This window comes from Capra hircus, chromosome 2 (assembly GCF_001704415.2).
Source record: "Capra hircus breed San Clemente chromosome 2, ASM170441v1, whole genome shotgun sequence".
Classification (NCBI taxonomy): domain Eukaryota; kingdom Metazoa; phylum Chordata; class Mammalia; order Artiodactyla; family Bovidae; genus Capra; species Capra hircus.
Window position 1 is genome coordinate 38125903 of NC_030809.1, and position 23292 is coordinate 38149194.

The 23292-nt window shown below is 38.8% G+C and overlaps 1 protein-coding gene across 2 annotated transcripts in view; it reads right to left on the reverse strand.

Annotated features, from left to right (window-relative positions):
- The window catches only part of UNC80 (unc-80 homolog, NALCN activator), a 215584-nt gene that overhangs the window by 68684 nt on the left and 123608 nt on the right, over positions 1 to 23292 (reverse strand). For both annotated transcript variants that reach the window (XM_005676458.3, XM_005676457.3), the window contains exons 28-36: positions 22578 to 22778; positions 14925 to 15032; positions 13137 to 13275; positions 11421 to 11602; positions 10680 to 10811; positions 7799 to 7985; positions 6428 to 6559; positions 4587 to 4730; positions 1138 to 1238 (exon numbers count right to left, since the gene is read on the reverse strand). In XM_005676458.3, coding sequence (XP_005676515.2) covers positions 1138 to 1238; positions 4587 to 4730; positions 6428 to 6559; positions 7799 to 7985; positions 10680 to 10811; positions 11421 to 11602; positions 13137 to 13275; positions 14925 to 15032; positions 22578 to 22778 — 1326 coding nt within the window. The remainder of the gene's footprint in view (positions 1 to 1137; positions 1239 to 4586; positions 4731 to 6427; positions 6560 to 7798; positions 7986 to 10679; positions 10812 to 11420; positions 11603 to 13136; positions 13276 to 14924; positions 15033 to 22577; positions 22779 to 23292) is intronic.

Genomic DNA, 23292 nt, shown 5'->3' on the forward strand with positions numbered 1-23292 from the left:
GAAAAGCAAGGTGGGGGAATTTTTCTTACTTTTGCCTACATGTTGATTTCTCTTATGTTCAGCATTTTAATATAGTATTTGTGATGCTTGTTAAATTATTTAAGCCAACCGTAACACCTTCTCCTAGAAGCTAGCATATGAAGTTACTAAGCAATAGTCTGCTGCTGCTGCTTTAAGTCGCTTCAGTCATGTCAGCAATAGTGAGACTTTTTTTTTTTTAGGATTTATTTATTTTTTATTTTTTATTTTTTTTACGTTATTAGTTTTTGATTTTTTTAATTTTAAAATCTTTAATTCTTACATGCGTTCCCAAACATGAACCCCCCTCCCACCTCCCTCCCCATAACATCTCTGTGGGTCATCCCCATGCACCAGCCCCAAGCATGGACTGGCGATTCAATTCTTACATGATAGTATACAAAATAAAAACTAAGACTGACTCTATAGGTCACAGGCAAATCACAGGAAAGCTGTATATTTAGTCAACTCTATTTACTATAGCTTTCAAGTGTGATGAAAATGTGAGAAGGGCCTATCTTAAGAAACTATTAACAAATTAGGTTTATTAAACTTCATAGTTCTGTTTCCTGGGTAGATGTTCATAATTAGCCTTCCTTTCAGAAGCTAAACTTAATTGTCCAGCAAATGAAACAATAATATAGAAATGAAGAAACAATTTTTAATTATTGGTGTATTTTGTCATTGCTCAGAAAGCTACTTTTCTTTTCTTTGGCATAATCTCCCTATAGGGTGAACTGGTAAATTAAATTTCTTGATTAAAGGAGAGTTTCAACATACACTAATAATATTACCTGTATCACATACTACCAACCAATCAGAATTCAGTAAATGTACTCAACACTGAAAACATTAAACTGAATTTAATCTTTGTTTAAAAGACAGAATCTTTCAGTATCTTATGGTCATTACCAGCAGTGTACCATACACATATGGAGACATCAGTTGATGGGGAAATTCAAAAGAAAACAGTGAAGTTTAATTTGTTCATTATTATCATTATCCAAAGTACTTCTTGGTTATGTATCAACCGATGTTGCATGAATATCACAATAAAGTTCACTGCTTGTTGTGTAACCATGTTCACACACATAGCTACTATAAACACAGAAGATTTACTTGTCTATTGCTGATGGTCAGTTTTTCCAGAAAATGTCGAAGAACTGTTGACGGATCTTCAATTAGACAATTCCATAAGACTTGCTGGGCCACAGCACTCACTTTAGAAAAGAAAATAAATTGAACATTCATTTTAAATGGACATAAATCTGTTAGATATAGTGTTCAAGTAATTTCTAAGCTTTAATTGGTTTCTCTAAAATTTTTGCCTCACAGAGTTCTATGAACCTTTTTTCTACTGAAGGTAAGCATTGTTCTTTTTGTTGTTGTTTCTGAACACTTTAGCCTATAAAGAAAAGGTGACAAAGTGTATAGGATGGTCTTTAACTACTAGCATTGCTTCTCTAAAGAATGTATTTGTGATAAACAATGCAATATCATTAAAGCTTAAAAAGAAGGAAATTCTCCCACTTAACAACATTATGGATGGACTTTGAGGGTGTTATGCAAAGTGAAAGACGTCAGACAGAGAAAGACAAATGTATGATCTCAATTACATGTGGAATGTAAGAAAAACCCAAACTCAAAGATACAGAGAACAGACTGGTTACCAGAGGTGGGGGGTGGGCACTGGGGCTGAGTGAAGGTGGTCAAAGATTATAAACTTTCAGTTCTAAGATAAATAAATCCTAGAAATGTATAGCATGATGATTATATTTAACAGTACTATACTGTATATTTGAAAGCTGTTAAGAGAATAGATATTAAAAGTTCTCATCATAAAAAAACATTGCAACTACATGTGGGGATGAATGGAAGTAAACTTACTGTGGTATTCGTTTCCCAATATATACATACATCAAATGTTTATGTTGCATATCTAAAACTAGCACAATGTTATAAGTCAACTATACTTTAATAAACAAGAATACATTTATGAATCTTTATTTTGGAAATCATCCTACTGTTAACAATGGTAAGTATTTATTAAAGTCCTATTTCATTGTTTGCTGTATGGAGAAACTTCTAATGTAATATTTTGGGTTTTAGAAAATACATTTTTGTTTAGAATAAATGTGAATTAGACCTGCCCTTATATTGTTCACATAAATGCTTTCAATAATAACTCCTTCAAAAAGATGACATAGTTGAGCCAGTAACAGTTAAGGTTCCCACTTCTAATGAGGATGGCTTAGGAATAAATAATTATTCCTAATGTGAAAGAAAAAGTGCTACTTCTCTGGGGAAGATAGTCGGCTAAGACTGCCTGGAAGTGCCCAGGCTAAGAAAGCAGGTGGGTAAAAGTGAGTAGTGGAGAAGAAATAGATGATCTTCAGTTTAAATAGTTTAATTCAATTTTCTAAACTAGGAATACAAAATTTAGCATGACTTTATTTTTCAGGCTATATTTTAAATAAATTATACCATCTTTTTTGCTTCAGAAGCTAACCATCCAATTAAAACTGAGCTTTATAAATAATATTAACAAGAGATATGCAAAATAAGCTTTAGCTCTCATGTAGCTTCATAAATAATTAAAATAAATGCAGGTTTTTGTTAGGTTGAAATTGGTTGCAAAACTATAACACTATTTTATTCTGATTGCTAAGGAAGGCATTTAATGCTTAAAACATGGAAAATACAGAAAAAGACAAGCAGGAGAATAAGACATGTCTTGTTGTTGTTCAGTCACTCAGTCGTGTCCAACTCTTTGCAACCCCATGGACTATATAGCACACCAGGCTTCCCTTCCTTCACCATCTCTCAGAGCTTGCTCAAACTCAAGTCCATTGAGTCAGTGATGCCATCCAACATCTCATCCTCTGTCACCCCCTTCTCCTCCTGCCTTCAATCTTTCCCAGCATCAGGGTCTTTTCTAATTAGTCGACTCTTTGAATCAGGTGGCCAAAGTATTGGAGCTTCAGCATCAGTCCTTCCAGTGAATATTCAGGACTGATTTCCTTTAGGATTGAGTTGTTTGATCTCCTTGCAGTCCAAGGGACTCTCAAGAGTCTTATCCAACACTACAGTTCAAAAGCATCAATTCTTTAGCACTTGGCCTTCCTTATGATCCAATTCTCAACATCCATACATGACTACTGGAAAAACCATAGCTTTGAGTAAATGGACTCTTATTGGCAAAGTAATGTCTCTGCTTTTTAATATGCTGTCTAGGTTTGTCATAGCTTCCCTTGCAAGGAGCAAGGGTCTTTTAATTTCATGGCTGCAATCACCATCAGCCATGATTTTGGAGCCCAAGAAAATAAAATCTGTCACTGTTTCCATTGTTTCCCCATCTATTTGCCATGAAGTGGTGGGACTGGGTGCCATAATCTTAGTTTTCTGAATGTTGAGTTTTAAGCCAGCTTTTTCATGCTCCTCTTCAAAACAACTATAAACAGTTCAGAGTATGTTTTTTCATACACATGAAATATATATTTATATGTATCTTTAAATAATATGGTATAGAAAATACTTAGGCACTCACATTTTTAATTAGCAGTAAATTGAACACTTTTTGTATTAATATTTTTCTAGAATATTATTTCTAATTGCACAGAATGCTATCATTTAGAAATACCACAATGAACTAATATCCTATTGTCAGATATTAAAATTATTTTCAAATATTTGTTCTTTCTAATATAGTCAATGTTCAGTATTCTATATAAACTTTTATTCACCCCTCAATACTGCCTTAGGAAATTGCTAGAGATCAAAATCTGTGTCAAAGGGTGTTCACACTTTTAAGGCTTTTATGATGCACACTGTGACACTGTTTCAAGATGCTTGCATTAGATTTTTACTGGCATCAGTAAGGTGTGATAATGCTCTTTTCTCTGACTATTTACCAACTATGCATATTTTCATTTAAAATAATCCTTGTAATATTTTATATTAAAAGTAAGATTTCATTGTTGTTTTAAACAACAGTGTTATTTACAGATGTTATTGGCCATTGGATTCTGTGTTTATATTCTTTTTCCATTTCTGTATTGGGGTTTAAAAAAGTCATTATTAAGTTATGAAGGTTTTTAAAAAAATAATATTAATCTGTTATCTGTCACAAATGTAACTCATCTTTACCCCTCGTTTATTATTTCATTCTGTAGCTATTCTCTATAGATACTACCTCTGAAAAGGCAATCAATTGAGAAAGATGGTATTAATGATTTCAAGCCAATAACTAAGATTTCTAAGGTGGCTAAAAATCACTATTTGGTTCCTATGTGGTCAAATAAGCATTGCTCTGTTCTCTGAGCATAAACAACACTCCTGGACCAAACTACATATTTTAAATGCAATTTCTTGGTCATAAAGTTTACGAGAAGAGAAAGTGGAGGAAGCGATAGTGTTAGTTCAGTATATAGCAAATCTGTAATTATAACATATGCATAAAAGAACTCCATGTGTGGCCAATGGTTCACGTCTTCAAGAACACCCAGCTGTCCTTTGTCAGATGAATACCTCAAGTATTTATGAGATGGTTTCACTAGTCAAAGCCATACCTGCCACTCCATCTTCTCGCACCTCACCGTCCTCCATCAGATGGACAATGGGGAGCACGGCTGCACAGATACATGCTGGGAACACAGCCTGTGGGGGCTGAGGCACATGGTGGTTGGGCGTGTGTTCAGTGGTGTGCTCCTCATCTGAAGAGGGAGACATAATCGGGAAGCTTTTCTCAGTACTAGGTACAGTCTCAGAACATTCTAACGCAACAACATATCTCAGTTCAAGGCCTACCTATAGAACATTTTTTTGGTGTGTGTAGACATCTAGTTGTCACAGCATCATTTGTTGAAAAGACTGTTATTTCCCCATTGAAGTTTCATGGTACCCTTTTTTAAACATGAAACTGACATACATGTAATGGCTTACTTCTGGTCCCAATCTATGCCATTGATCTGTATATCAATCCTCAAGTTAATACCACACAATCTTGATTACTGCAGCTTTGTAGTAAGTTTTGAAATTAGGAAATGTGAGTTTTCCAACTTTGTTCTTCATTTTCAAGGTTACTGTGTCTTTTCAAGTGTGTGGAACGACTGAAGCCTTCATACTTTTTGGTAAGAATATAAAATGACACAGAAACTTTTGAAGTAGCTTGACAGTATTCCCCACAAAAGTTACACATAACTTCTCATAGCATCATAATTCATAATAACTGAGATGAAAACAATATAAACATCCAGTAACTGATGAAGTGATCAGCAAAATGTGTTGTATCCATACAATGGAATATTATTTGGTGATAAGAAGGAATGAAGAACTGGTACACGTGACAAATGGCTCAGCCTTGAAAATATTGTGCTGAGTGAAAGAATCTAGTCATAAAAGGCCACATACTGTATGGTTCCATTCCTATAAAATGTGCTGATCAGGCAAATCCATAGAAATAGAAAGTAGACTGCTTCTTCTTGGGGCTGGAGAACTGGTGGAGGAGTGACTACTAATGGCTATAAGGTACCCCTGTTTGGGGATAATGAAAATATTCTGAAATTAAGTAGCAGTGATAGTTGTAAACTCTACAAATATACTATCAATCAATTGCATTACATACTTCAAAAGGGTGAATTTTATGGTATGTAAATTATATCTCAGTAAAGGCGCTATAAAAAATACAGGTATCTTTGGGCCCCGGTCCTGTAAGTTGTGATTAGTTAGCACTGATCATTTTTGAAGTTTTCCAAGGCTGTGCAATAAAGGGTTGAGAACAACTGGTTTCTGTGTAACTTTCTGATGACTTCATAAATCAGTGATGAAATCTGTGTAATCATGAAGCAGTGAGTCCCAGATAGTTCCTCATCATTAGAGAGGCATAGCTTATAAATTCTAGGACCTAAAGAGCATCACGTTTCTCCTCTGGAATCAGATTTCATTACAGGAGTGGCATGAACTTTATTCTTTGACTGTTGTTATTCCAGAAGAGCATCCTAAAGCATCCCGCTGAGTCTTAGCTGCATACTGAAATCACCTGAGTAGATTTTAAAAAATACTGAGGTGGTGAGTCCCCCCTTAGAGATTCTGATTTGATCTTGGGTGTGACCTGGGCATTTAAAAAAAAAAACTCCCTGGTTGACTGCAATGTGTAGTCAGGGATGAAAACTGTCCAGAATAATGTTTTACTAAACCCTCAGCAATATGATTACATTAATGTAATTAAAATAGAACCAACTTATCAAGGACATTTGTTGGATTAAATCAACAATTTTTTTTTTAGAATACCACTCTATCTTTTCAAAACTTCAAATTAAGAAGCAAGTTATTTAATGAAAACAGTGTAATGAAGTCATGAAATTGTTTCAAACACATAAGGAATAAAGGACACATTTGTAAGAGTACACACCTTCAGCACTGACGGCTGAACGCACTGACCAGACTGATCCTCGGCGGAAGGAGTAATTCCTGTGAGAAGTGCTGGAGGTGCAGGACGGACTCACAGACAGTCGACGAGATGCCAGATTGGTGACTTCTTCTACTGGCAAAGAAAACAGGAAACGTGAACTTTGGTTTTGTAATAACAAAGTTATCATCACAGCTACACTTGTACGTACATCAGAGTGTATATAGCTCTCAGAAGGCTTAAATGATTTAGAGTGTACTTGCTGCTACTGCTGCTAAGTCGCTTCAGTCGTGTCCAACTCTGTGCGACCCCATAGACGGCAGCCCACCAGGCTCCCCCGTCCCTGGGATTCTCCAGGCAAGAACACTGGAGTGGATTGCCATTTCCTTCTCCAATGCAGGAAACTGAAAAGTGAAAGTGAAGTCACTCAGTCGTGTTTGACTCTTAGCGACCCCATGGACTGCAGCCTACCAGGCTCCTCCGTCCATGGGATTTTCCAGGCAAGAGTACTGGAGTGGGGTGCCATTGCCTTCTCCAAGAGTGTACTTAGGAAAGGAAAAACACAGAAAGAATGACAGAAAATTCCTCCCAAAAATTTCACAAAAGCAGGGGGGAAATCACTGAATTCAGAATAGTTCATAAATTATTTTCTTTACAATTTTTTGTCTTTACTTATTTTCTTCCATTTTTATTGATATACGTGTGTGCGTTAGTCACTCAGTCGTGCCTGACTGTTTGTGACCCCATGGACTGTAGCCTGCTGGGATCCCTTGCTCATGGGACTTTCTAGGCAAGAATACTGGAGTGAGTTGCCATTTCCTTCTCCATTATTGATATGTATACACACACACACACACACACACACACACACACACACACAGATATTTCAGCCATGCAGCATGTGGGATCTTATTTCCCTGACCAGAGATCAAACCCACACCCCTGTGTTGGAAGCACAGAGTCTTAACCACTGGACAGCCCAAAAAGTCCCCATAAATCATTTTCTGACAAACTGCCAGTACTTGTGAAGGTTGAAAGCAGCTAATGGACTGACCCCATTTTTACTGATGAAAGACTGATTGACTATATTTTAGCACACACTCTGGGTTCAGCTGTTGCCTGAATCATAGTCACTGCTTGATCCATTATCATTATTAGTTCATTCAATGTGGTCAATGTCCTCCTCCATAATCAGGCCAGCTCTAAACATTTAGAGAAAGACAATTTTTCTCTTTCTTTAGATAGTGTCAGGAGGTAAGTGAGAGAGAGAGGGAGCTTATCACCTCAAGTCACATAAAATTGTCAGTTTATTTTAGAGCAAGTCCTTTCCCTTTTCTGACCCAGCCCTCCAAGCAGTCCAGTGTGTAGAGGCACCTTCTTCCTCTGGCTCTGAGTTGGGCGTGCAGGTGGGCTCGTAGCAAGCCTCCTGGGTGATAGGGATGGCAGTGATGAGGCTGGCTTCTCGACCAAGACGCTTCTTCTCTTCCTCCTGTTGCAAGTTCTTTAAGATGTGTTCTGCCCTTTGATGGGAGCGGGACACAGCCCGGGCTGAAAAGGATTTCTATGGAGACATGAAGGCAAGTTTGTTTACCAGCAACTCTTCTGCATGGTCACAGACAAGAGGGGTCTACTGAATGACACAGATGTGGCACTTTGCTCTCAGGAAATGTTTTTAGGGTGTCGTGATCTAGTTTCAGGTTATTTGTTTCTTTTTCTACCAAGTTTCCAGGCTCTGTATAACTAAGCTATTCTTTTTCATTCAGTCTGAATAATTCTTCAAAGATGTTCATAGTTTCTAGAAACAGTTTTTTTTCTTTTTTCACTTTTAAGACAGAAGATCAATGATTCACTCTTTAAACACTGACATCAAAGAAACATTTTTAATACTCTCTTTCTTACCAAAATTTCTTGATCCGGTTTTAAATGAAGGACATTTATTTTGTAGGGTTAATAAAAGAGAAAGTCAGAACCATGGGAAAGAGGAGGAAAGCGATCTATCTCTCATATAAACAATTAATTTTGAGATTTATTTCATTTTTGTATCTTATCTATTTATGTAAATACTATTTAGAAATATTAATATTAAATAATATTAACAATATATAATAATAAATATTCATAGAAATACAGTGGCACACTATAAGTACTTAGCAATATTTGTAGAAACAAAGCAACTGAATGGAAATTATGAGTTGGTAGTGTTACTAAGGTTGAATGTAAAATCTGATTCTGTTTACCAGCAGCAAAAGCATAATAGATAAGAAACAATAAAGGAGACAAGATTCACTCTGCAAAGTGGTCATTCTGCTTGTCTTAATCATGGTGCTTATGCTGAGACAAATTCCAAGAGCCCTAGGGATAAAGCCATTGGTGTCAGAACAGGGAAGTGGTCTTTGACATTCTCTACTACCAGTTTGATGTCTATGTACAGTAGCAATTCTACATCTCCTTGTTGGCCCATGGTCTGTAGGATTTAAGAGACAGACAAGCGGTGTTGATCATTCTTCTGAAGGACTATAGTCATGAAAGCTCCCTTTATGCAAAGTCTTAACATAAGGCTAAAGGTTTTCTATAATGAATGACATAACAGCAATTAAGGCATTGATGGGCCACATGGCAATTCATTTTCAGAGTCAGGGGTCAAGCTGGTTGATTATAATAAGATAAGGTGAGAATTGTGGAATAAGGAAAAGAGAACTAAATATAGAATCAGAGGAAATTCACTTGGCTTGAAATTCACTGTGAACTTGGGAGAGAGGATGGATTTGACTCTAATGATTCCATCACATGTATGGGAGAAAATAAAAAGATCTTTATATCAGTGGTTCAGATGCTGAGATTACTATATATATGAGGAAGAACCAAGTGTGCCTTTATCTTTGGCACAAAACCATGAGATATGAAGGTAGTATATGCAGAATTAAAAATATTCTTATGGGTAATGAATTCAAATAAACAGTTCTCCAAAGGAAACTACAAAAGGCAAGAAAATATATGTGACACGCAAAAATATTCAACCTCACTTTATATATCAACCTCACTTTATATATTCAAGAAACTTTTTAATGATGTGTGAATAAGAAAGCCAATAACTTTGTTTTTTTTTTTTTTTTTTTTTTTGCTGTTCAACATGGCATTAAAAGATAACACTAGTTAATTTGAATAAGGAAGATGCTTTCCCATTCTGTTGTATGAGAGTACAATGGTACAACTGTCCTGGGAATATTTTGGGAGATCTATCAAAAATCTTTAATTTTCACATATTGATTGCCCTAAATCTCATGGGAAACTATGCAAGGAAATAATCATGAATTTGTGTATAGAGATATGTTCTTTATTTTTTGATTTACTTTCCAAAATATTCTACATTACTCTTGAAATTTAGAAAAATGCTATGTAACATGTGAAAAAGGCATATTTTGAAGATTCATTTTTTTCAAAGGGCACATATTCTTGGTTCTTGTTTATAAATAGACTGTGTTCTAAAGTTAACTGTTTACTAATTACATTACATAGAGCAGTGATAAGTTAGAATAGGATGCCCTGAGGTCTCTGAGTGATGTTTGTGATGATGATACTGATGATCAACAAGGTAAAAAACAGACTAAGGTCCAAATAAGGAAAATAAGAGCAGCCAACCCAGTTCTTTTTCTTATTCATCCAATATCGTTCACTTTTGGATAGTGTGCTGTGCCATGCTTAGTCGCTCAGTTATGTCCGACTTTTTGCGACCCCATGGACTATAGCCCACCAGGCTCGTGTGTCCATGGAGATTCTCCAGGCAAGAATACTGAAGTGGGTTGCCATGCCCTTCTCCAGGTGATCTTCCCAACCCAGGGATCAAACCCAGATCTCATGCATTGCAAGCAGATTCTTTACTGTCTGAGCTACCAGGGAAGCACCTTGGATAGCATACATAGGTTAAATAAATTGTTCTGTAATAAAGAGCAGCAAAAGTGCTACCTTGGTCTAAGAAATCAGTGCCTAATTGTTTTAATAGCTTTATAAGGTAGCTGCTGCTTTGAATTATAGAACAAACTGTCTTGACTTGCAGGTCTGCAAATGCTCACCCCAGAAGTTAGTTCCCTCTATTCTATTTCAGAAGAACTAAAGAACTTTTGTGGCTGTTCTTCTGTGTTATTATATTCTGATGACAAGAACACATTGTCTCTCACACTCATTGCTCTTCTCTCTTACAAGTACACCATGCAACCTGGAACCTGAAGATACGAGAAAGGAAGAGTCCATTACTCACAGACTGGTCTTCATTAATGGGGTCCTGGACACTCCCGCTGCACTGAGGGACCCAGGGAGGGTCAAACATCGGGACAGATGGCATTCCGAGTACTGGTGATGGCAGGGTGAAATTTATACTGGGAGGTGGGATCTGTTAGTTGATACCAAAGGAATGAAGTAAGATGGGAAATAAACTAAATTGAGTCTGAAGTAAAATCATGACATAATCTTACAGAGCACAGGCTGTTACAAAGCACATGATGAATGTCTCTGGGCCTCAGTTTACCCATTAATAAAATGAAGGGTTTCAACTGTATGATCTCTATTTGTGTTAATTACCCCATCCTCCAAAAACATATGTGTATATATAGTGAAATATCTGCAAGTTTTATGTGCTTACCTCTGGGGATGGTACTGTGATCTTGAGGTTTATAGAAACTTGATTTTCTTACTTTACCTTTCTGTATATTTTAATCTTTTTAAGAACAAGAATTCATTCATATTGGAGTTAGGTTTACTTATAAAACCAGAGAAGGGGAAAAAAGAAGCATCTCTTGGGCCATACACTGTGGATTTGAAGTTGCAGGACTGAATGAACCTTGGGTTGGGTTTGCTAATCTAATTCCCGTGTGAGAAGTGTGTGCGTGTGTGCGCGCGTGTGCGCGCGCACATGCTCAGTCATATCGGACTCTTTGCAACTCTATGGACTGTAGCCCGCAGGCTCCTCTGTCCATGGGATTATCCCAGAAGTATCCCTCACCTTAAAAATCTGCTGTGCTCCCTCTTCCATCCGGGGCCAGACCTGATAGCGAAACCTCCAAAGTGTGTGGAACTTAAGGACAGCGTTTAGTCTCTGCACGGTCTCTGGATGGTGAAACTCTGACGTCAGCATATCGGACACAGCCTCAGGGACTTTCACCGCACACAGCAGGAACATGGCCGCTAAAGACAGTCAACAATCCATCAGCTACACATCTTTTAAGCTGTATGATTCCTGGGGATGAGGGGAAGGAGGAAACTGCCTCTGTCTCTTGAAAACGACTACTGAGCTATACAGCCAGGCCACCAGCACTAGCCAAAGAAAACCCTGTTTCAGCCACTGGAAACCAGGCACCATCCTTTGTACCACCCACAATCTTCTAATATCTGGTGTGAGGGCAGTGACAACACGACATTGTAGTAATCTCATTTTAAGCAATGTTTCCCTTGGCTCACAGTGAAAAGTGAATATCAGAGGAAGCTAATGAAAAAAGGAAACTACATGCTGAAATATCCTTCTTAGGAAATGTCTAGAGTCCTCTCAGAGTAACCCTAGGATGGTACATAAAAATGTCCATTAAAGTTACATGTTATATTAACAATAAAATTCAAAAGGTAGACTCTATTAGAAATGTCTACCCTTCCAAGAGGTAGAATAGATGGAGAAACCAACTGAGAATTTATGAAACATAATATCGTTGTTGTTTTTTAATTTGGGGAAAGCCAAATACTAGGAAGAGAAAGGTCATTCCATGGTAAGTTACAAAGTCAATGAATAATGAGAAAAAAAAGAGTATACTCTATAGCATAGAGAAGCCAGTGTTAATTGTAAAAATATTATTTAAAATTTCCCTTGTATTTTCCCCCATATCCTCAAGACATGCTCAGCCAATTCTTAGGATAACTGGGGCTGTCACGGCTCTGAAACTGATCTTGGCCAAGTCCCTTAACTTCTTAGTCTGTGTTTCTCTATTGGTAAAACATGAATAATGATGATGATGATGATGTAGCTGCCTCCAAATGTCTTGTTAGAAAAAAATAAAATATGAAAAGGTGCTTTGTGACATCAAAAGTACTATATATGCATGGTTTATAGAAGGTTTCCTGGGAAATTTAAAAATTGCCACCTCTGAGAAAGAGGACTGGGAATCATGGAATAGAGGGTGACAGTTTTAAATTTCATACACTTTTACATTATTTGAATTTTTACTATGTATTTTTCAATTAAAGTAACCATACAAAACTAAAGGAATATGCACAAGAAGTGGAAAATGATGAATCAGATTTTTGCCTCTATCATTTACTAGCTACGTGGCTTTGGACACATCACGTAAATTTTAGACATTTGTTTCAATATTGTAATTTGAACACAGAACATGACTTACCTAAGATTTAATAAAATTAATGATGGTAGTTCATGGTCAATCTGGGAAATCACAACACACACAAAAGAACCTTTTGTGAAATATAGTGAAGATGTAGGTTCTGGGGGAAATCATTGTAAGTTTTGACATCCTTTGTGCAGACTACACAGGAACATGAAAAGTGTATACAGAGAGCCTAGGCCTGTTTCCCTTTAGTGCACAGCTCTGTTTGGCGGTCCAGCCACTGCTACCAACGTGACCTCAGCGTGAAGATGGAATGAATGTGCCTCGCTCTTATTGAGACACTGGGATGAATGGCAGCAGGACCGGGGTCCTGGGTGGCCTAACTTTACCTGCCGCCCCCGCCATATGCTCATCCATGCTGAGCAGGAGCTCCCAGGCAGCTGGCTGGATGTCCCCATACATCTCCTCTGTCAGAATTGGTGCAGCCTTGATCAGTAGAGATAAGGGAGCAGGCGACAGGCTCATCACCTGCAGAAAGATGGAAATGATGTCTTAAAACCATCGAAGACACTGGCTGTTGTCCTCCTCTTGAAAGCTAAGTGTCACTTCTCTCTCCGCTTTCCTTAAATGACCTTAAAATACTTTTTAAAGTGGGAACATAGCTGGCATGATGTATAGTAAGTAAGCTTTATAGTTGATGTATAATTGTCCCAAATCATATTATTTTATAACACTTTCACCACAAAAGTAATTTGTAACCACCTACGGAATAAACTGTAGAATAAGTACAGCTCTCTGAGAAAAAAGGACTTTTGTCAGTAAATCTTTGTGTTAAAAGTCCTGGTGGACCTTCACAGCATCTTATTTTTCTTCCTATTAGGAATGATTTCCACTGAATGCTGTGAGCAGCCTCTAATTTATACAGGAGTTCCATTCAGAAAGTTAGTTTTCTAAGCCAGTGAACTTGCATGGTATTTCTCCTTCAAAATATTATACAGTGTGGTTATTAGTCCAGGTTAGCCCACAAAATACTATTTAATTGATTATTATAAGTAATTGAGGTAAAAAATGTCAGTTTGGGGCAAGCCTGTCTTTAGCCATCATTTAAAACACTTTCTAGAAAAACATGAAAATTTTTTCTCTCTTCCCCTGGAAAATATAATATGATTTAGAGTTTAGGTTGTAATAACAATATAACTTCGTGAAGCCCTGGATAAGTAGGTAAGTGTACTATCTCTTTTAATTCATGCAATGATCCTTTGAGATGGGTCCAGCGTTGCTGCTGCTGCTAAGTAGCTTCAGTCGTGTCCGACTCTGTGCGACCCCTTAGACAGAAGCCCACCAGGCTCCCCTATCCCTGGGATTCTCCAGGCAAGAACACTGGAGTGGGTTGCCATTTCCTTCTCCAATGCGTGAAAGCGAAAAGTGAAAGTGAAGTCACTCAGTCGTGTCCCACCCTCAGCGACCCCACGGACTGCAGCCTTCCAGGCTCCTCCATCCATGGGATTTTCCAGGCAAGAGTACTGGAGTGGGGTGCCATTGCCTTCTCTGGGGTCCAGTGTTAAAAATCCCCATTTTAGAGATCAAGCAACTAAAACTGAGGGAAATTAACAACTTGCCCAAGGTCCCAGAGCCAGAGCAGCAGGTATAGGATCTGAACCCAGATTGTCTCATTCCAAGACCTGTGAGCATCACTGCCACACACTGGTGGGAAGCTGGCGCCACTAGAGTAGAAAGAGGCATGGTTCTAGCCAAGCTTCCTTGTCTTTATGAAGTCGGCTGTCCAGCAAGAAGGGATTTTTTTTCTTGCACACTAGGTAGCACTCTTTTTCACCAAATTAGAGGGGGCTGTTATGCCAACACTGTGCCAATTGGCATTGTATATCCCAAACTTTTGTTATTGTTGTTCAGTTGCTCAGTCATGTCCAGCTCTTTGCAACCCCATGGACTGTAGCACGCCAGGCTTCCCTGTCCTACACTATCTCCTGGAGTTTGCTCAAACTCATATCCATGGAGTCAATGATGTCATCCAACCATCTCATCTTCTGTTGCACTCTTCTCCTCCTCCTTTCAATCTTTCCCAGCACTAGGGACTTTTCCAAACATTAGTCATAAGGATATCTGAAGTTCCCTCCCTATTCCTGCTTCATGAATGTTTTCAAACCATGTATTAATACCTGTAGTCTAATATATTTCAGCATTCCAGAGTCCTTCTTCCCCTCCAGGTTGGCATCTGAAACTCTCTTCTTCAGAGAAGGTGTCCTCAGGCATGATTTATCTGAGCACTGGAAAGAACATGAGATAGATGACAAAGAGTGTTGTGTACTCTTAAAAACCAGTAATGCTGTTTTTCCCCCAATTCTCCAGATAACCACTTCTAACGCAACAGATGATTTAAGGCCTTCTAATGGGTCTGCACTTTCTGAAAGCGATAAAAGCAGTTAAGTTTGTTATGAAAAGGGCACTTAGAGATGTTTAGCAACAAACTCCTCTTTTACCACTGAGGAGACCAGGATCCAGAGAGGTGGAGTAGCTTGCTGTGCTAATCGTTTTAGTAGTGTCCAACTCTGTGTGACCCTATGAACTATAGCCTGCCAGGCTCTTCTGTCCATGGGATTCTCCAGGCAAGAATATTAGAGTGGACTGCCATTCCCTTCTCCAGGATCTTCCCGATCCAGGGATCAAACTGGTGTGTCTTATGTCTAATCTGCACTGGCAGGTGGGTTCTTTACCACTATTGCCACCTGTAAAGTCCGTAGAGTAGCTTGCCCAAACTGCAGAGCTGGTTATTAGCAGAATAAGGAAAGGACAGGCCCTCCCGGCTTCCATTTCAGGGCTAATTATATTTCCACCAAGCTATTAAAAGCACAAATCTTTTAAAATATTATGAGTTAAAACCCACTGTCTCTAATAGTCCCTCTAAAGGGTTGGATGCTACAAGTCAATCAATTGGAAGAGAAAATACTTCACAGGGAAGTGTTAGGAAGTGAAAGGTAAAAGACCCATCAAGGAAATATGAGTTCATAGTCATCTATTATCCAGGTAAAGTGTTTTTTTAAATCATATTTGTCTATATGAGACAGCAGCTCTTCTTTCAAACCATCCCCTCAACCAGGGTAAAATAGCCCTGACTCACTAGCACTCACACAGAGGAGACAAGTTCTTCCCCTGACTCTGTACATGACAAGGAATGGAGTGGACAGACAGCTGGGAGGGTGGTCACTCTGATGTTGGCAGGCCTTTGTTTATTTATCCTGAGTCCTGATGTCTCCTATTTTTGCACTCCAGGCTATGCAAAAAGGGAATCCATCCCTTTGCACAGTATAAGGGCTCATTTGTTTTTCCAGTGCCATGTCAATGAAACACTCTCTCCCTCGATGCCAAGGGAAAAAAAAATGAACTCCTTAAGAATTTTTGAACAGAGCTTCACAGTGTTACAGATGGAAATATTTTGAAAGAAAAAGCAAAGCTGAAACTACATGCATGTTCCAAGAAAGTCTTTCAAAACTGACAAAAAGACCCTAGACAATGCATCTATTATGTGACTGGTATGGAATGAACTTTTAAATGAATCTACTTGGAAACAAACGAACCAGAGCTCTTGCTGTGTTTTCTAAAGATTAAAGAAAAGTGGAGGCATATACTTGGGAACACATATCATTTGGGGAGAGAAATTCTGCATTGCTTTTTTTCCCCTTGTGAAAGTAAAAGCAATATATAATATAAATATTGAGCCGGTTTTATATAATTTTAAAGCTATTCTAAAATCATATATGGTGATTATTTTCCATATAAATGTAGCAACATATCTGATTTTTTTAAAAGTCAAGGTATTCAAAAAGAAGCAACTTTCTGCTTTTATTCTATTTATAAAAATTATATGCAAATTGCAGAATACCTGGAAAATACAGAAAAACTATGAAGAAAGAAACCAAAATCTCCATAATACCCAACTCAGGGATGGTCATTGTTTGATTTCTTTCAGACTTTTGTCCCCCTACACAGCAAAGCTGTGATGACACTATGTATGTGGCACACAGTTTTGGTTTTTAACTTTTTATTTTGTGTTGGGGTATAGTCGATGAACAATGTGATAGTTTCAAGTAAACAGTGAAGGGACTCAGCTATACATACACGTGTCCATTCTCTTCCAAACTCCCCTCCCATCCAGAATGAGTGCCACACAGTTTTAAACATTTCATTTCATTATAATATTATGATGATGATTTCCCCAGGTCATTACAGTTATTTTAAAATATGGTTTTTGAATTTTTAGAATATTTTATTGCTTTATCCTTTGGCTGGACATTTTGTCCTTTCAGGGTTATTTCTGAATAATACTTTTGATTAATTTATGGGAATTTTAACCAGGCAGATAAAGAAAAAATACTCAGAAGAAAAAGGACAAACATTTATGTCTCTCACACTCTGGGAAATGTAGACTTCTGTTTAATTCTGTCTGCTGGGGACAGAGGGTATAAGTCAAGCTTCTCAGGTAACAAATATGTAGTATCCCAGTATGCATGCTTAAGCATGGTGTGTTCTGCCAGCTTCAAGATAATTAGGATGTTTGTTAAAGTGGAAAGAGAAGGGAATTGGAAAGGCTTTTACACTAGGCTGATGGGCTAATAACTCTTCTTGAGTGACTTGTTTGGGCCTAAAAGATAGACATTAAAGATGGGTACACATGTGAGGGGCATTTCAGTATATTACGTGAGGTTCCTGAAGTCCTATACGGGTGTGACTCTGATTCAGACTAACAAAGTTATCATCAGTTGCTTTTTGATTTGGTAACTTGTTGTAGGAGACTAGTTTTGAAGGCATCTGTTGGTTATTAGTAGGGGTTTCCCAGGTGGCTCATTGTTAAAGAATCTGCCTGAAATGCAGGAGATGCGGGTTTAATTCCTGGGTCAGGAAGATCCCTTGGAGTAGGAAATGGTAACCCACTCTAGTATTCTTGCCTGGAAAATCCCATGGACAGAGGAGCCTGGCAGGCACAGTCCATGGAGTCAGAAAGAGTAGGACATGACTTAGTGAGTAAATAGCAACAAACAAACAACCTTTTATTTGCATGATGCATAATAAGTCACTTCAGTTGTGTCCAACTCTGTGACCCTATGGACCATAGCCCGACAGGCTCCACTGTCCATGGGATTCTCCAGGCAAATACTGGAGTGGGTTACCATTTCCTTCTCCAACCTTTTATTTACCTCTCCTTTTAAACTGAAAGGAAAAAAATATGTTTTATCCACTCCCATTTCCATTAGCAAGTACTAATTGAACATGTACTCTATTTAGAACATAGCATTAGACAAGATACAGATATATAGGAAAAATCAAAAAATTCTTTGGTGAATTTACCTTTTGGTGAAAGCAATATATAACAAGGTTAGAAGTGCACTAACCAGGCTAATGGAATGTACAGTGAGGCTTTGAGCACTGAAATGAAGATTAGCATATTGATCAGAGTTAGAAGGGTTACAAAATGTACTAGCTGCCACAAATATATTCTGCCATAAAAACTGATTAAAAAGGAAATGAGAATGAAATACCGATTGCTCTAAGTCTCGATTTTAATCAGAACCACTGCTTTTAGTCTTGATTTATGGCCTATTCTGTTTTCATTTGGGCTCTGGAAACGTGCACATTGTCCATTTATGTGACAAATTCAGAACAGGCAAATGGAAACATCATGAGAAAATGAAAAGAAAAAGCCTGAGTAGGAGGCTGGCATTTTGGAAATATAATGTTTATCACCGAAGACAATACATCTTTTCAGCTCTCCATTGGCATGACTAATTTAAATGTGTTAAGGTTAGGGAACATTTACCCTTGTTTTCTTTCCCTTTCCCTTTCAGAAATGTGGGGTTTCCCTTGTGGCTCAGACGGTAAAGAATCTGCCTGCAAGGTGGGTTCTACCCCTGGGTTGGGAAGATCCCCTGGAAAAGGGAACAGCTACCCACTCTAGTATTCTGGCCGAGAGAATTCCATGGACAGAGGAGCCTGGCAGGCTACAGTCCATGGGGTTGCAGAGAGTCGGACATGACTGAGCGACTTTCACTTACACTCCCTCTTTAGAAATGTGAGCAATCTGTAAGGTAACATTTTCTGCGGCTTCAGGCTGCTTTGTCCTGCATGGGCCAGAAGTGGAAGGCATTCATGAAACACCCTAGAACCCTAAAGCCCACTCGCTCATTCAATATTATTGTCCCTCTGCTAGAGTGAGGTTCTCTGTTAGGTATTACACAGGATACAAAATGTGTAAGACTGCCTCAGTTATCGAGAAGTTTTATAATTAAGTGGCAGAAGATAAATAGGGATGTAAGTAGCCCCGCTTTGCAGGCAGAGGGATCTTAAAAGCTCTCAATGCTTTATCACAGGATAAAGACTAAAATCCTTCCCACAGCCTCAGAGGACAAGAGCACAGATGACCGCAGTACAGAATGAGGCTGCACAAGCAAGCAGAGAGCAGGCCAGGCCGAACCTCGTCCTCAGCCTTGGTGCTCCCTCTTCTCTCTGGTTGGAGAATTCTGTATTCAGTTAACATCTAGGCATCCTTCAGCCAAAACTCATCTGTCACTTCATTGGAAATACTGCCTTATCTCCCCCGATAAGTTCAAAGCCTCGTTCATAAGATCTCTCAGCACAGTTTTCTCCTTTATTGTGCTTATTGCTGCTGCAATTTTACACCAACTTAGGGATGCTTAGTTGATTAATTTCTGTCTCTCAGCTAGACTGTGTGCATCATACGAGGACAGTGCCATATCTCTGTGGCCATTATTATATCTAGCACACAGTATGGACTCAGTATGGTCCAGAAAGTCTTTAAAATTTGTTGAATAGACACATGGATTGATGGATAAATTAATGAATGAATAATTGAATGAATAATATGAAAAGCAGAATAAAACACCATTATAGTTTAGAGGAAGAAGGGAAAAAAATGAAATTAATCACCATCTGCAGTATGGCCTGTGGTGAACACTAGGGAGATCAGAAAAGGTTTCAAGGAGGAGGTGGCTCTTGAGTTGGATCTTGAAGGATGTTTGGGTTCAGCCATGTATAGATTACAGGTGAAGATATGACTGGAGCAAAGGTATGGAAGTAAGAAATCTCAGCGTGTACATGATGAACAATGAACATTAATTTAGTTTGGTGTATTTTTATAATTTTCAACATGTTTTATAGGTTTTCTTACATAGGTAAGGGAGTTTTTATAGGAAGGATAGCTTATCTAGATAAGTTTTCTTTGGATGTAGTATCATTTATGTTTGAGATACATATAGGTACAAATATGTATATGTTTATAGATAGGTATGTATACATATACATTTCAAACATAAATGACATGTCCATATATATGTATACATGTACAAGAATATATGCACATATATATTTTTCTTTTTATGTCATCATTTAGCAGTTTATGTAATTTTCCCACCTGATCTTCCCTTAGAATCTGTATTTTCTGAATACTATGAGATGTAAGAGAGTTTAGTTGAAAAAGCCCTGACTTGATAATCCATGTTCCTAAACTAAAGGCTAGCTGAATATGTTCTAGATATTGTGGACAATGGGATTTTGTGGACAAAATTGTGGACAATCCCATCTATTTTAGCTTCAATGTTTTCATCTGTAAAATGAGATGATGAGTATCTACTGAAGAAGATTTGTAAGAATAGAAAAGTACATTGTTAATGATGTATACTTTGTCATACACATGTTTCAGAAAAAAACACTAAAAGGTCGTATCCCAGAAGGGAAATTAGCACATTTATGAGATCTACAAGATATACAGTTTTTTCTTTAGGAGCTCTTGTATTAGCCAAAGCCACTTCCTTGTACTTTCATAATTTTAAAACAGCTGGACTATAAAGAAAGCTGGGCGCGAAGAATTGATGCTTTTAAACTGTGGTGTTGGAGAAGACTCTTGAGAGTCCCTTGGCCTGCAAGCAGATCCAACCGGTCCATCCTAAAGGAGATCAGTCTTGGGTGTTCATTGGAAGGACTGATGTTGAAGCTGAAACTCCAGTACTCTGGCCACGTGATATGAAGAACTGACTCATTTGAAAAGACCCTGATGCTGGGAAAGATTGAGGGCAGGAGGGGAAGGGGATGGCAGAGGATGAAATGGTTGGATGGCATCACCGAATCAATGGACATGAGTTTGGGTAAACTCCGGGAGTTGGTGATGGACAGGGAGGCCTGGCGTGCTATCGTTCATGGGGTCGCAAAGAGTCAGACAGAACTGAGCGACTGAAGTGAACTGAACTGAATTAAATAAATCCCTTTTTCAAGTGCTAAAGCATTACAAATTGCTATACAACTCAACTGTGCATTTTTGTTATTGCTTATATTCTCTAGTTTGATTTGCATTTTATTGCCACCCTTCCACCTTACCAAACTTGGCTTACAAACTCTTTAGTAGAAAGATTCTCTGCTCCACTTACTTTTGTTTCTCCAAGAATACCTGGCTTTTGTGCCAACAGCAGGTGTCCAGTGAACGCTCACTGAGATGAATAGGTATTATATAAAAATCCTGGCAAAACCACTTGCGAGAAGCAGCTGCAGACTTGGCCGGCAGCACGTAGTGGCCATCATGCCTTCTCAGGGGCAGGGGGTAACTCAGGGCTTCCCTGGCAGGAGCACGGCAACCCTAGTTACTGTCTTCATCTTCAGCCAGCTCAGCTGTCCAATTGTCAGGAAAGTACAGCTGAATACTGAGAAAATGTAATCATTTCTTGAAGATGTTTCCTTTAGTCTGATTTGACTCTATTATTTGTCAGTGAAAAGTTGGGCCATTTATTACTTATTTCTTAAGATAAAGCTGTATCAGTTTCCTGTTACTGCTATAAAAAATGACCACAATCTTTTTGGCAAAAAATAGCAGAGATTTATGATTTTGACAGTTTTCTAGGTCAGAAGTTGAAGATGATTGGCGGGACTGTGTTCCTTCTGGGGGAATCATTCATTTCCTTGTCATCTCCAGCTCCTAGAGGCTGCCTAGGCTCACTACGCTGCATCGCTCCGACTTCTGCTTCTATCGTCAAAACTCCATCTCTGACTATGTTCGGCCCACTTGGATAATCCAGGACAATCTCCTATTATATGATTCTTGACTTATTCACCCAGGCAAGATCCCTTTCACCAGGTGAGGTAACATATTCACGGGTTCCAAGGATTAGAATTCCAACATCTTCAGGGGGACATTATTCTGCCTACCACAGCAACTCATCAAAAATGCCCCTTTGAGTTTATATTTATTTGTTGAAATAAGAAAAACCCACAAAAAGTTTATATTTGCTCATGGACATAAAGACAAAGCACTTGCCTTTTCTGCACCAAGGAAATGGCAACCCACTCCAGTATTCTTGCCTGGAGAATCCCAGGGACAAAGGAGCCTGGTGGGCTGCCGTCTATGGGATCGCACAGAGTTGGACACGACTGAAGTGACTTAGCAGCAGCAGCTTCTAAAGTGAAAGTTTTAGTCGCTCAGTCGCGTGCGACTCTGCGACGCCATGAACTATAGCCCACCAAGCTCCTCTGTCCATGGACTTCTCCAGGCAGGAATACTTGAGTGGGTTGCCATTCCCTTCTCCACGAGATCTTCCCAGTCCAGGGACTGAACTGGGTCTCCTGCATTGCAGGCAGATTCTTTACCAGCTGAGCTCCCAGGGAAGCTACCCATTGTCTATCTTTGCTCAAAACCACACAGACCTGTAGCCTGGTTTATACCACTGCAGTGGGCTGAAATTTGCATTTACAGAGAAAAGATTGTTAGGACATTGTTTTCCCTATCATTGGTGTATATCATGTGATCATGCACTCACCTCTTTCTGCTTCTTGCCCCGGAGGGCCACGTTGCTAATGCTGTTGCTCTCACGGAGGGAGTCCACAGTGTCTCCGTAGAGCAGCTTAATGGCCCTGACCAGCCGGGCACAGGAGCGGCTGTGGTGCAGGTAGCAGTGGGGGTGGCAGTAGTCGATGTGGGTGCAGATGAAGCTCTGCTGGTTGCACAGCAAGATCATGACCTGGAACACAGACGCCACTGAGGCTCAGCCAGGGTGCAGACCAATCATGAGCCACGATGTGGGGTAGAACACGGAAAGTCAGAATGTCAACTTTCATTAATGGGTCTTAAAATCACAGTAATTCCATGAGAAAACAATAATTCCCACAAAAGAACAAAGACTTGCAAGCCTTTATGTACTTGACTTCTTTTGCTCCCTGGATTCACACCTGATAGAAAGCTCTTTTTGAAACAATAAAAGGTTAAGTGATCTTCAAAAACTTGGAAGTGTATGATTCCCAGATATTTTCAAATGATTCCAAACTTAAAATATATTATTTTTTTCAGCTCTGATGTTGTAGAAGGAGCCAGTAGAAGAGCAGAAAGTGATGAGAAGTTCCATCCCAAAGGATTTGGCTGGCCTTTGACAGCTGTGGGATGTCTTTAACTCCAGCCCACCTACATGGAACTTGAAAACATTTCTGTATCTTCTACCCTGGCCTCTAACCTTCAGCTGGGCTTGAATCCACTGTAGA